Source organism: Haemorhous mexicanus, chromosome 5 (genome assembly GCF_027477595.1).
Source record: "Haemorhous mexicanus isolate bHaeMex1 chromosome 5, bHaeMex1.pri, whole genome shotgun sequence".
In the NCBI taxonomy this organism is placed as follows: Eukaryota; Metazoa; Chordata; class Aves; order Passeriformes; family Fringillidae; genus Haemorhous; species Haemorhous mexicanus.
Genome location: NC_082345.1, coordinates 28,041,607 through 28,056,400, shown reverse-complemented (window position 1 = coordinate 28,056,400; position 14,794 = coordinate 28,041,607). Strand labels below are relative to the sequence as shown.

The 14,794-nt window shown below is 40.9% G+C and overlaps 2 protein-coding genes across 5 annotated transcripts in view; one reads left to right on the top strand and one right to left on the bottom strand.

Annotated features, from left to right (window-relative positions):
• The window catches only part of GUCY2C (guanylate cyclase 2C), a 50,107-nt gene extending 44,230 nt beyond the window's left edge, over positions 1–5,877 (bottom strand). The window contains exon 1 of the mRNA XM_059846596.1: positions 5,636–5,877. The gene's annotated coding sequence lies outside the window, so the exon portion shown is untranslated. The remainder of the gene's footprint in view (positions 1–5,635) is intronic.
• Positions 5,878–8,624: 2,747 nt separating this feature from the next.
• The window catches only part of IFT56 (intraflagellar transport 56), a 47,312-nt gene continuing 41,142 nt past the window's right edge, over positions 8,625–14,794 (top strand). For 2 of the 4 annotated variants that reach the window (XR_009486527.1, XM_059846593.1), the window contains exons 1-3: positions 8,625–9,059; positions 9,439–9,576; positions 9,913–10,005. Coding sequence is in view for 2 of the 4 variants with exons in the window: in XM_059846593.1 (XP_059702576.1) it covers positions 8,805–9,059; positions 9,439–9,576; positions 9,913–10,005 (486 nt within the window). In the remaining 2 variants the exon portion in view is untranslated. The other 2 variants (XM_059846590.1, XM_059846594.1) reach the window with 2 other exon arrangements.

Genomic DNA, 14,794 nt, shown 5'->3' with positions numbered 1-14,794 from the left:
AAAAAACCCACAAAACAATAACAAACAACAAAAAACCCCACCAACCCACAAGCCTTACGGAAAATTCTAGGCATTCTAAGCACAAAGGAGACAAATTTAAATAAAGTATAGAGTTTGCTTTTGCTGAATATGGGGTATTTATGCACACATACAACAGGTTCTGTTTTTCTACTGAAAGCTACACTGAGGCTGTCAGATAACAAATCAGTTAACTTTTATTGTCTTCCTGAAATAATTTTAAGACAAATACTGAAAATAATCAGAAACAATGTAAGTAACAGGGCATGTGGTATAAAACAAGACTGCAATTTCATGGCTTCTTTTGAAGCTTATATTTAGAAGGTGTTGAATACACCTCAGATATATTTGCAGAGACCTTTAAATGTGCTTCTATTTTAATACTAAATTACTATTGCTTGAATCTAATACCCAGAGAAGACCACGACCCAGCATTTAAAAGTAGTTCATAAACATCTCTGCATATTTAATCTAGCATTTGTAATTAATAATACAGTAGTTCTAAATTAACAGTCTGTCATATAAACGTGGACTAGTATGGTTGGCTAGAGCCATAGATTGGGAATGGAACAAGGCATTTCATGTGGAGATCATCTGCTCATCACTGGCTCATTTTATAGGTATTTTCAATGTCCTTGAAACTTATCCCATATAAGTCAATAAGAGATTTATCATTAACTTCAGCAGAGCAGGATTTGCATTTTTATACTCTTCTTAGCCTATCTGGGAGAAACAGACAGCATGAATAATGCAACTAGAACTGAGTATTTTGCACAGCTGGACACACAGGGAGTATGCAATGGCACCGAAGTCTCCCTGGCTTTGTATCTATTAATGTATTTATTTGGTTTTTTAGCAGGTTGAAACTGTCCTTTAAAAACAAAAGTAAAATCAACGATAGCCTTATCACAGCATTTGTTTTCACTCCCTCCCTAGTCCTACACCATCACAATGCCACAGACCCAGCCAAAATATGACATAAATTTAACTGTTGACTTATCAACTTTTTAATTGCCTCGCGTGCGTGTAGTCTCTCAATGAATTCCCATGACAGAAGAATCTGGTGACATGGAGCAGCAGGGAGTGTGGCAGGAGGCAGCAGCTAGGATGAAACAGGCTCTCCATGAAACCTGCCAAACAGCACACTTTCCTTTGTACCTTGGGGGTTTGGACATCAAACACAGTTGCCTGGCAGAGTGATCAGCAACATCTGCCTCATGGCATAAGAGAGACAAAGAAAAGCTGTGTCATTGCACTGTAAACATGACAGTTACTGATACTATAGATGTTCAGGAGGGTGGAGAGAAGAAAGAGTAAATAAATGAGTCAGATGTGTAAAGCACAAAATGTGATAGGCTTGCCACGAGGAAAAAAAAGCTTCTGTAAGTTTGTCCTTGTTGCTGCCTCTGCTTAAGGCATTGTTAGCCCTGAGGAACAGAAGAGATGAGACACAAATGCCAGTCCATTCATAGTACCCTGGCTGCAGAACACAGTTAAGCTCCCAAGGAGCCAAACTCATCTAATTCCTTCATGATGTCCAATCTAGCAGTTTATAAACCCAAGAAGTTAACAGTGATACAAATCAGACAGCTACTCAAAGAAACCTTCTATATCTCTCTAGAGCACTCTCTCCACCATCTCAGTAACCTTTCTCCAACCATGAGCCAGCTCTCACACTTCCAAGATTAGTCAGGGAAGGATAAGTTCAGAAGCTCAGAAGACAAATAATGTGTTGGAGGCAAAAAGAAAGCTTTTTGACTCCTGAAAGTGACTGCAGCTTTAACTAGAAATACTGACTTACAAGAGAACTAGAGGTAATGGGAGCACCCTGAAAGCACATGCAAATAACTCTGCCTTCCTCTGAAAGAGTCTCTCTCATGGGTGGAGAAACAGAGCAAGAAATTCAAACACCAGCAGTATCCTGCCTAAGGTAACCTCTCCTGACAATCCACAAAACATTTTTAAAGCACATCTTCTAGAACTATTTATTCTCCCTTAAAAATTCTGAGATTAAATCACTGTCTAAGGAATAAGGTGCTAAAAACCAGCATCTGACATCCCCTGTGCAATTCTTTTTAGCTGTTACTTCTAGGCATCAGCTACTGCTATAATCTTGGCAGAAAGGTAAAAAAGATCCTCAATGTTACATATCTTCACTATGTGTAAGTGTCTATCCAAGAAGTCAGTTCTTAGGTGAACATCAGCTTAAGACCCTCATCTTTGTAATCAGCATGATTAACAGCTCATGGAGGTCTCCCCTTGAATCACTGTAGTTTATAATTTATTTTGGCTTCAGCAGCACAGTGATCATTCAGATTCAGATAGGCAGGCCCTGTATTTATTTGTCTGAAGAAAAAAATTCAGTTCCTCACCAACATTATCTTCTCATATATTGTACAGCTACAAAACAGCATAATAGTTCTCTTTAGGTAATCTTCTAGTCAGTGTTAGATTAGAAATACCACCTCAAATTAACTCACCAGAGAACTGTATCATTGGTTTTAGTGAAAAGTGACTTTCAGCGCCTGGTTCTACAGCACTCAAGCACTCTATTTCTTCTGCCCTAGGATTTACTGAATAATGAACAACTAGATATTACAGGGTGTATTTGCAACTGATAATCAGCACTGACTTCCTAATCTAAAACTACTCTGAGAAGTTCTGTCTTCTGGAAAATTAAAGGACAGTCAGAGAAAAAGAAGAGCTAAAAATTCCAAAGACTTGTTCCTCTTTCAGCCAATGAAAGACTATGGTCTAGAGAACATTTCCCACTCCTTTTTTAATGCTGCAATTCATGGGGTTTTCCTCATTTCAGTGGCTTCTCTTTTTTTGTGCAGAGTCTGAAAGTCCTGAATGAATGGCCAGCCTGGGCACCACAGAGTCCCTTTGCCTATCAGCTCATAATGTATTGCAACTGAATGATGCACTGTCTATCTCCAACACCTTTACCACATTCATTTTTAGGATCTTATTCTGGCACTCAGCCTAATTTATTTTTTACTTGGTTAAAAATCATTACTTTCCACTTGACCACTCATAGAGGATAAAACAGAGAAAATACATGGAATGAAAATTCCAGAAATCTCAGAAGAGCCAAAGACTTATGTGAAGGTATCGAGTACCTGCAGTCAAACTGCTACTTGTGGTACTTAGTAACAATAGTCCTAATAAGTCTGAAAATAACACAAACATATTGTCAGCTTGTCTTCAATTTCTCTGGTACCAAAGACAACCAAAGTAGCATTTTTCAAGCCACTAGTTTGTAAAGAAGCATGCATTGTGATACAATCATCTTATTTTGCAGAATAACATATTTGGATAGTGTCCTTTAGAATGGACTTTTTCCCTGAATATTTCCTACAACTATTTCTCAATGTCATTTAATGACAATTGTTGCGATCAGCTTATGTTTTTCACAGTTGCATGTTATTTTTTATTTTCTCCAGAGCCAGGAACTTTGACAGTACACAAGAATATGAGGTTCCATTAAAATAAAAGAGATGCTTCAAGTCTCCAGCATTGTAGAACTGAGAAATGTGAAAAAGGGAGAGACAAAAAAAATCTGAAAAGATTATAAATAAAAATAACAGTAGATGCACTTATGTTCTTAATTCTCACTAACTCTGAAAACAAATTTCCTTGATTTCAGTGGCATGAAATCTATCATGTCTATGTTTTTGAATAAGCAAGGCTGTCAACATTGTTTGTATAAAATACAGAATTTTTAATAATAAATATGCATGAGACATTATATGTTGTATAGTTGATCATATTTAGCCAACAGGATAAATGCTGAAAAACATCAGTGTTGTTTTCAAGTTCTACCCACTATTACTAAGTCTGATCACAAATTATATTGATTGTCTGGGACTTTAACAGCTTCTACCCTGTCTCCAAAAAGATTTCAAAAATCAGATTGAAGAAAAATAAAATAGAAATGTTTCAGTTTCCCTTTTCTCAGTTTTGTTAGAAGCTGGAATCACAAATAGGGTTACCAACAGAAAAAAAAAAAAAAAATACAGCACTGTAACATCTGGGTTTATTTAATGTCAGTAACTTACTGGTGTCAACTGGAGAATATAAACTTTCAATTTTAGAGAGGAGACCAGGGATATGAAATAATGTTTTCCCATATTTTAAATTATTTTTACAATACTATCTAGGCTTAGAGGACAATAATGTAAATTATTATGAATTTAGCTGTATAGTATACATATACAGCAGCTGTATACCTACAGTATACATATACATATACATGTATAGCATAGCAGCTATATTGACTTTTCAGAACTGATATTTTTTTCTTTTTCATTTACTACAAAAGAACATAAAGAAAGATTTTGCAAACACTATCCTTTGGAACCAGCAACTGATTAGCAACAAGCCTGTAAACCAACATAAAAACATTTGGGTCATGTGATACATGATCCTGATAGTACAGCATGATAATATAGCTATTCCCATGGGTTATTGAGAGTTCAGGTTCCTGCCATAACTTAGCTGCTGACACAGATTAGAATGAAATTACACTGCAAAGCACTGACTATTACCAACAGCTTGGGTGGTGGCCCCATCCTCCTATTGATCTCTTATGTTGCCACTACCAGAAGAAGCAGCTAAATATGTGATGTGTTATTAAACATCTAGCTCAATTAAGAAAGTCTTCTTCCTGTTAACTCTTTCCCAACACAGATACATTTTGATGTGAATATTATTTATCCACCTTACTTGTATACTACAAAAATAAATAGTAGGAAGTCTTTCCTCTTAACTACTGTTTTCTTTCTCTAAAGGACTTTGCTTCCAGAGTGACAGGACACATTGACCTTTTCAGCATACCAGTTTGCCTCTTTTATACACTCAGCAGGATACATCTCTGTCAAGAGACAAATGTAAGCTATCCTTAATGGGCAAACATCTGTTCTGTTTATCTTTACAAAGGTAAATGGTTTAAATGTGTAATAATTTACGTCCTGAACATATATTTCAGTTTCCTTAACCTCTTTCTATTAAACATTACACATGTTTATACTATGTGCTGGGATGGAGTTATGAGATATTCAAGCTAGTGCACACTTGATCCTGTAAATCCAGATGGCAGTGGAACACTGCAAATATATCAGCATATCTCCTGAGCCAGAACAACTGCATTCTTTGGGAAATAGCACCTGCAGTGATGTGGCTTTCTGGCTTGGATAAGTTTGTGCAGACACAGCTCACCATGCATTCCATTTTCAGTTCTATCACTGACTCCTACTGGACCAGTGGATTGTCTTGCCCCCCCTCCTTTGGTTCTACATATATAAACTTCTAAAAACTTACCTAAAATCAAATACAAGAATGGCTTTTTTTATTAGCTCGACTGAATCTTGATGACAAGTACATGCTGGAAATATCTGAAAAATTCTGAAGGTGCATTTCCCACAGACCCATAAAAATAACAGACATAAACATGAGTGAAAACTAGAGTTTCCCCTTTCCAAATAAAGATTAAAATGATTAATTTTCCTGTCACCATTTGGAGGTCTTTAACTGACAGGACTGCTGTTTGCCTTCCTGAGCTGGGTAATAGAGACAGAAGAAAAACATAAAGGGTACACATGATCCATCAACTTACGTGTATCAGCTTCTCTCATCATGGGTAGTCTATCCAGGGTAGATCAAGACTCAGAAGTTGCTGACACCATAAAAAAAAAAGACGCAAGTATTGTTCAAGTTCCTTGCTTTTAAAGGGATCATTTCCATTTTCTCATCAAAGGGATTGCCTTTGTAGCAGGGGAGCATTCCATTGCTCTCACTTTTGTGCATCATTTATCTTGAGATGTCAGATGCTGTCAGGTGCATTTTCAAAGGTATGAGACACAGAACATGGTGAACCATCATTACTGAAAGAACATGATCTTACCCAGATATTGTGGAAATTGAAACACATGATTGTTGCTGATGCAAAGGTCATGTCCTAACCTCTTGCTTTAGTTTATACTACAGTGAGGTTTTTTCCACTTCTTGCTTTTGCTTTCTTTCTTTTTTTAAAATTTCCTTCTGCTCCTTCCTCTCTCTTTTTTAGACCTCACTTTCCAGTCTCTGATTTTTTATTTACATATTCATTGCACTCTCTTATTGTTATCTTGGTGTTTGGTTACGGGTGCATGATTTCCCTTTTGCTGCCATTAATGTAAGTAAATTCCCATTCTCCCAACAATTCTGTGTGGAAATAAACATGATCATTAATAATTTTACAGCTTGCAGACTCAGGATAATGGCACTGGTGAAAAGAATAGTGGAGGTAAGAACTGCAGCAGTTTTCTAGTATTACTCCAGAGTAGACAAACTTATTGACTTGTCTTTAATTTATGAATCGTCATCTTAGTGTTTCATATGAGGAAAAAATTATAACATCCCCACCTACTTTGTATTGCATCTTAGTAAAAATTTCTACACCAGACATGCTAAAAATATTTCAGTCAATTTGAGGCTGCTATCACTTTTTATCATAGTTGACACTGTCATTCTTGTGCCCACAGCTAACCCACTGGCACTGTGCATCTGCTAGCTCTTGTGCATTCCCCAGCTTTGGATCCACCACATACAAATTCAGGAGCCACTTGGAAATGGGAGAAACCAGGGGAGCAGCTGAGAGCTTGCTTTCATTTGAGTCAATATTTTAGCTGTATTTATCTTGATCCTTAGAACAACGGGGTCTTCTGAAAGAATCTGTTAAAAAACAGAAGAAAGCAATTTAGTAAAATTGAATTTTCAGTTACTTTTACTTAAAAAAACCCAAAAGAATCCTACCTATTTTACTATCTGCTTGACCACATGAAATCAAATCTCTGAAAGGGCAAATAATTTCAGAATTATTTATGGAAATTAATTTTCTCCTGACAGGAATAATACCTTACATAATAGAGAAGAGCTATAAAAGCAGACTAAATCACTAGCAAATATTCTTTATCACTTTGACCAAGTAATTAAAAATTAATTTCTTGCAGAGAAATCCTTTGTGGGAGAGTGGATTATCTGCCTTCCTTCTTTGTGGCCTGTGGTGTGGAAGCCCATTCATCAACAAGGGACACTATCACAGCGCTGTTGTGCTCCAGTGGTTTCTGGTTGCAGAGCAATCTCTCAGAGCTCCAAGCTGGGTGTGTCATTCCTAGGTCAAGCCATCTTGAAGTGATTGGGACACAGCGAATATGGAACCCATACTCTGAAGGGGCAGCACACAGTTCTTTACTGCTGTTCTACATCACAGACGATTGGAATATGACAGGATATATTTATTCATATCAACAAAACAAAAAAAAAAGGTTTTTTTCCCTGATAAAGGTAGAAATACAGCTACTTCATTATTCCTGTCCATGAATATGTGTTTTTTGGTTAGTTGAGTTGTCAGCAGTAGTGTAATGTTTTAGTCCTCTGCACTGACATTTCTAATCATAGAAGGCTGGAAAGATCTTTATGGTCATTGAGTCCAGGTATCAACCTAACACTGCAGGTCTGTCAGCTCCCCATGTCCCTAAGTGCCACATCTCCTTGTCTTCTGAACACTCCAGGGATGGTGATTCCACCACTTCCCTGGGGAACCTGTTCCAATGCTTGACCATCCTTTCAGCGAAGAATTTTTTCCTAATGCCAAATCAAAACTTCCAACAACATAACTTGAGGCTGTTTCCCTTGTCACTTGGGAGAAGAGACCAACCCTCACCTTGCTAAAACCCCCATTCAGGTGACTGTAAAAAGCAGTAAGATCTCACCTGAGCCTCCTTTTCTCCAGGCTAAACAACTCCAGCTCCTTCAGCCACTCATCATTATGTTATTAACCTCAAGAAAATACATTCTTTGATTTTTATCTTTCAAGACTAATCAAAAAGAGATTTAATCAGTGAAACAGGGAGCAGCTAACAAGCAAGCTCTAAGTGATGTCCAGGTGTTAGAAAGACAAATTAGTTGTTGGTAGAACTGCCTTGTTAAGGTTTAGGGCTTGACATGTTTCAATGATCTCAGACCCACATGGAGGTGAACAAAGCTTGGGAATAAGGATGTACCACTGATAGTGGACACAAGGAACGTAGAGTTTACAGGCCACAAGGACATTTGGCATAACCCCCAACACAAGGAAGAAACTAATAAAGACAGCTCAGAGACCATGCTGAATCAGCCCCAGCTGGGTAAAAGGTAATTGGCAGTGGGTAAATGGTGACCACTGACCCAAAAGATTGAGTATGTGGACTGATCAGCATGAAAAGTGAGAGAATCGTTAACCAATAGTAGACAGAACACTGATTATTAAGGGAACTATGTAATTTGCAGGTAACGGACCTTAATGCCTTTGTTTGCTAAAATGGATAAACAATGAAAAGTTTTGGTAGTTGTCACGCTGGCTTCGTGCGTTTGCCACCCAGCACCCCCTTCTGTGCAGAACTGTAAATGCAACAAAGACCTTGACTCTGTGTGGATTGGCCTCTTGAACACCGGGTGAAAAAAAAACTACTTTGGGACAATTAGACTTTTGTTCCAGACGGCTCAGCAGCTTCGCTGCCCTCCTTTGGACAAGCTCCAGCCCGTCAAAGTCCTTCTTGTCGTTTGGGGCTCAAAACTGGACACAGGGTTCGAGGTGTGGCCACACGAGTGTACAGGGGCTGGCCACGTTTTATCTGACACGATGCCATGGGCCTTCTTGGCCACCGGGACACGTTCAACCGCTGTCAAACAGCACCCCTGGGTCCTTTTCGACCGGCCGCTTTCCAGCCACTCTGTCCCAACTCCGTGGCGTAGCGGCGACCCAAATGCGGGACCCGGATGTTCAGGCCAGGGAGCAAAGGCGAGGAGAGGAAGAGTCACGCGGTTTGGGGGAGGAACCAGCGCGCTTCTCACTGAGGCGGCCGCCGCGGAGACCGCCGTCCGCCGCAGGGGAGGCGGAACCCTGGGGACGGCGCCGGTCGTCAGCCGGCGCCCTTTCGCCGAGGCCTTCCGCCGTCCCGCCGTTACCCCGGCAACGGCGCCGCCGGCGTAACGCGAAGCCCGGGCCCGGCCGCAGGATGGTGAGGAGCGGCGGGGTAGTGAGGGATGGCAGGATGGTGAGGGGCGGCGGGGCGGTGAGGGATGGTAGGATGGTGAGGGGCGGCGGGGCTGCCAGGGATGGTAGGATGGTGAGGGGCGGCGGGGCTGCCAGGGATGGTAGGATGGTGAGGGGCGGCGGGGCTGTGAGGGATCGCAGGATGGTGAGGGCCGGCGGGGCTGCCAGGGATGGTAGGATGGTGAGGGGCGGCGGGGCTGTGAGGGATCGCAGGATGGTGAGGGCCGGCGGGGCGGTCAGGGATCGCAGGATGGTGAGGGGCGGCAGGGCAGTCACGGGCGGCGGGGGAGGCACCGCCGAGGGAGGGCCCGCTCTGACCCGGTTCGCCTTTGCTCTCTGCCCAGATGCTCTCGAGGGCCAAGCCGGCCGTGGGGGGTACCCCGCCGCCGGGAGACAGGCGGAGGAAGAAAGGGAAGGAGGTGCCACAGTTGGAAGAACTCTTGGCTCACAGGGACTTCACCGGCGCGATCGCCTTGCTGGAGGTGACGGGCTCCCCTCGGGAGAGCGGTATCGTCGCTGCCAGCCCTGTGCCCCCGGGGCTGCGGGGCGAGAGCACCCCTTCCCCTGCCTTGTGACCCTCTCGCCCCCTTGGGGCCCTGCAGCGGCATCTGTTGCTCCCGGCTTCACAGAGCCGGCTTTGGCCTGTGAGGGCTGCCTGCTGCTGCCCTTGGAAATGTGAAAGCAGCTCCACCCCAGCAGCATCCACAGCTGTCAAACCATCCGCAATGTATGATAGCCTAGTATTGCTTTGGTTATCTGTGGGGCTTTAGAAACTGTGGCAGCTGACAAAATTCTTACATTCTTTATTCTCTGCAAAGTTTAAACAGCACGTGGGTGAGGAGGAGGAGGATGGCAACCTTTGGATCGGATACTGTGCGTTTCATTTGGGTGACTACAAGAGAGCTCTGGAGGTAAGGTGGGAAAATCCTGCTTCCCGAGGTTGGAAATTGGGATGTTGTGATAAAAGGAGGAAGATGATCAGTAATAGAGAGCAGCTCTGCTAGCCAGTTAAGGTACAAATGTACCATAAGGCAGATGCTCTGGGAAGCAGTTTGGATTGGGGGAAAAATGGTATTTTGCCTATGAAAATAGAACTTGTTAAATGTTATGTACTGACTTATTTCATACTAGGCTCAGTAGCTTAATTTGTTCTGTTGAATGTCATTGTTCACGTCCTAAATCCATCATTCTCTTTTTGCAGCTCGGTTTCCACAGGTTCATTTTTCAGGTTTAATAATATTTCTGTCTTCATTGTGTAGCTTATCTGTGATAGGTATGAAAAAATTCTTTCTTTAGAGGTTGATGCCCCTGACTATTTAATGTACTTTATTGGTCTTCTTTGCATTTTCTTGTATTAGGTAATTCAATTAAATGAGGTGGTCTTCTTTTCTAAAAGCTTTAAGTCACTAAAATATATATGGTAATTGTTCAAATATGTACATTTTTATGTTTGCCTCTTACAGTTCTGTTGTGTCGCTTCACTGTGAAGTGTAACTGAAGTATAGCTGGTTTTGCAGTCTTTGAACTTGCTTTCCCCAGAATCAATATTAAAATCAGACATTAGTTTAAAGTATTAACAAAAGATAATAAAAAGAAAATAAATATTCTAGAACAATGATGATATTTTCTCTCTTAGATAAATGGTCACATGTACAAGATGCATACATGAGGTGAAAACTCTAAAGCTTCTAAGTAAGAGAGGCACAAGGCACTCTGCCCTTTAAAAAAATTGAAGAGAAAAACATCTATTGGAGATACTAGAAATGCTCAGTGAATCAAATGCATTGCAAACACAGTATAGAAGTAATACAGGACATCACAGTAAATTAATATTCATGTTTAGACTTGTGGAATTTAGATATTAGGAATACAACAATCAGTTGCGGTTTTTAATTTACATCTAGGTATTAGGTGTTAATAGGGAGTGAAAGTTAAAAAAAAGAAAAATGTTTCTATTCAAATTAAAAACAATTTGCAATTTCTTTGAAATAAGAAATAATATGAAAACAAATTTGAAATAAATTCTGGTTTTTGAAGTACCCAGTAGATGCTTTTATAGCCAGAGGAGATTTTACATGTTTCCTTCAACGAAAAGGCAATGGCTTTTAAAAAATTTTCCTAATTAGTTTTTGCATGTGGTGTTTGATTCACCACTAGGTGATGCTCTTGATTCAGGCTTTTAAACACTGCAACATAGCCTTCTTTTTCCTGGTTATCTGCCCAAGAGGGAAAATAAAAGGTTTGTATGAGCGATTTGTAGTTTGATTGATTGTGTATGTTTTAAGTGAGAGATTACAGGGCTTGTCTTCCCGGATTTAATACTGGTTTTTTTTGCGCAGTGATAAGTCCTGATAGCTTTGTCATTTTGTGGTGACGTGGGAAATGAGCCTGTGCATCTCAACCTAGTTTCTTTGGGGACAGAACACTCTAGTTTTAATTTCTAAGACTGTAGGTCTCATTCCACCGTGGAGGCTGAACTGCCTTTTAGTTGTCAAATTCCATGTTGAAGTGTAAAATGCTGTTATCTGCTATGTTACAAAGGTGTTGTTGCTGTATTCTCAAGGACAAATTCCTTGATAAACCATACCCTTGAGATCTTGTAGCATTCTTTGGGGAATGCCAAAAGCACTGTAAAAAAAATACTCTGGGTCAAAGATTCTGCTGAATTATCCAGAATGACATTGCACGTAACCTAAATGATTCACACTGTTATATGTTCCTGCCAGTGACAACACATAGTCTGTGTCACTGTATTAACAGTGCATGGTCCATGTTCCTGATGAGGGTCTGCAGAAATCACACTGTTCCATGCTTTTATTAATGATGATACAGTCGTAGTGAGCCAGGCGTGTTGGTTGCGTAGCAATTTTGGAGAAGCTTGCGAATTGTGGTGAGGTAGCCATCGTGCACCACCAGGAGAAACAGGGAAGAAGTGAAAAACACACAGATGTCCATTCCAGCTCCAGGAATATCTTCAGAGAGAATGACAGCAAAATCTCTGTCACATTCATGTGAGAGAATTCACATTCTCTTATCACAGGCACACCAATAACAGTTACGTGTCTTCTAGGTAGAGCACTAACCTCAGCCTCACTGTGGTCATGCTTTCCCCTTCTTAACAGCAGATGCCTTTCTCAAAGGCTTTGTCACTGCCACTGCTCTGGTGGGATCATCCCTACTGCTGTACCCCAGTTTACAAATGCTATTGCAATGGGCTTGACTCTTCCAGCAGTGATGGTGCAGTTCTTCCTGGGGGACTGACTAGCTTCCTTCATGGATAAACTTATTTTAACTGAGTAGCTCATGCCTTCCTGGCATCATGTGGCAACCAGAGCTTCCCTAGTATATGGTGACATCTAATTAGTTTTCTGGAATCTTCCACATCTAGTGTCCATAATGGTAAAAAACCCATCTGTCTTTCTGTAGCAGCTGCCACATGTTCATGGCTCTAATCTTATATATTCTGAAAAATTTCCCAGTGTCACCCAAGTACCAGAACTAGAGCATCAGGGCAATTATTCTGTTTCTGAGCTGCCTGGTCTTATAAATTGAATCAGCTGGCGCCTCACGAAAGTGATGATTTATTATATTTTTTAATATCTGTATCTACATCTATATCCATACGTATATTTTTAAAAACATATGAGACAAATTGGCATGGGCAGGTGCACTTCTTGGTTGGATTCAAGAACAAGTTTCACACTTGCAGTCTGTACCCTCTGCTTCCAGGCATACATGGTGCAGCTGCTGGACATGCTAATGTGATTTTGGCTCATCAACTGCACACGTGAGAAGAAAGAATAATCCCTGGGCCAGAGCTTTCAATGCATTGTTTCTGTCAAAATCCTACAACCAGCCAGCAACAGTCTCTACAACCTGCCACCTCCCTCCTGGCAGAGAAGTAGGAGCCATTCCACCATTTCACTGACCAGGACCTCCTGCCTTCTTGGCTCAGGATAATTTTAGTTGAATCATAAGTCATGGAAGGAGCAGGGCTGTACTAGGGTAATTGTTCATCCATGGGCAGTATCTGGTCTTGCTTGAGTAATTCTGTGAGAAGTGTGAGAATACAGGTACACTCCAGTTCCTGATAGCTGAAGACAGAAAGTCAAATGTGGATTTTTTAGCTCTGGGAGTTCTCTTGGCCTCTCTATGATGTCCATAGCCAGGTTACAATAAGTATCTCATTTGAGCACATGTCGAGCAGCCATATTTGTTGGCTTGTTTATTGGCTCTTCGCATCTGTGTTTATGGGCTTGGAGAATCCAGACATGTAATAAGGGCATTGTCCTGGGCCTCCACATGGTCAGTACACGTGCATACTTGTGGGCAATTGACTTGGCAGACTGCTTTTGAGGAAAACTGCATGTGTCTAGTGATAGAGGCATGAGGAGGAGGACAGTAAAATAACAAGGAGTTGTTAATGCTGCTGGATGGAAAAAGCATGACACAGGTTGACTCTTAGGACAGGTTTGAGAGTATTTCATTTGTTTGGGTTTGTTGGTTTATTTAGAAAGGAGAGGGGAAAGTTCTTGTGAAGTAGTCTTTGAGAGACTGATGTTGAATGGCTTTCAGTGAGGAAAAGGGCAACAGCACATAGTCCAGACACATGGCCCAGAACTACAGGATAAGGAGCACTAATAGTCCTAATTTTTATTTAATGTTTCCATAGATTCACATTGGTACTGCTAGAACACTCTTTATATATTGCTTACTTTGAATGGCCAGGCCAGAACATAACCTGTGTTTATGCACTTTGTCTTTTCTAATTAATCTGCCTGAAGCCCTAGTCAAGAGAGACCTTTGGGTGCATTTAATCTGAATGAATTTTGAAAGATTCCAGATGGTCCCAATAAACAGCAGTGGCCTATATCTCAGAGCTCCCTGACAGGCCTACGTCAAGATTAAACTGGCCTCAGTATGAAAGGTTGGCCACTATGTAAATGTTTTATTTTTTAAATTATTAATCATTATTATTATGATATTTATTTATTTATTGTAAATACTGTTGGACAGCTAGTCCCTGAAATACTAGCAAAACTGAGCTGGCTTTTAAGGTGCTCCTTAAGAGTATCTTCTCAGTTTGAGAGTGCAGTTTACTTTTATTTGGCAACAAAAAAAAATTTCTTTATGCTTGCAAACTCTAACTTTATTGTTGTCAGCATATTTGTGTTCCTGGGATTTGCTGTCCTTTCGGTATGGCTTATTTTATCTCATTCTGTGTGTATATATCTATATCTATATCTATCTGCCCTTCTCCCCAGTGGTAAGAAGTCTCCCACCCACAGAGGCTCAATCTGATAAACTGTCCCTAGGTAGAGGGGACTTCCAATTCATGTTTGAGTACAAGTACAGAGTCAAGGGGTTGTTTTGCAGGGAGGGATGAGAGGCCTGCAGTGATCTGGAGTACATGGATGACATTCCTTCAGCAGATCTTGTTTGTGAGAACCTTGCATTACCCTGCCTGCCTTGCGTTATGCTTCCTGCCTCCATGGCTGGATGAAGAGCAGGAGAACCAGCAGCAGGCACTTCCATTGGGATGGTCCTTCTGAGGAATCTATCAGAACTGTGACACAGGAAAAAAATGGCATTTAGAGATCTCCATGGCCCTGTTTTTAGTACCTGTTGTTACTCTGAGAAAAGATGCTTATCTTCAGGAATATAATTGTTTAGTGGCTGCAAAGTTTTTTTGTTTGAAAG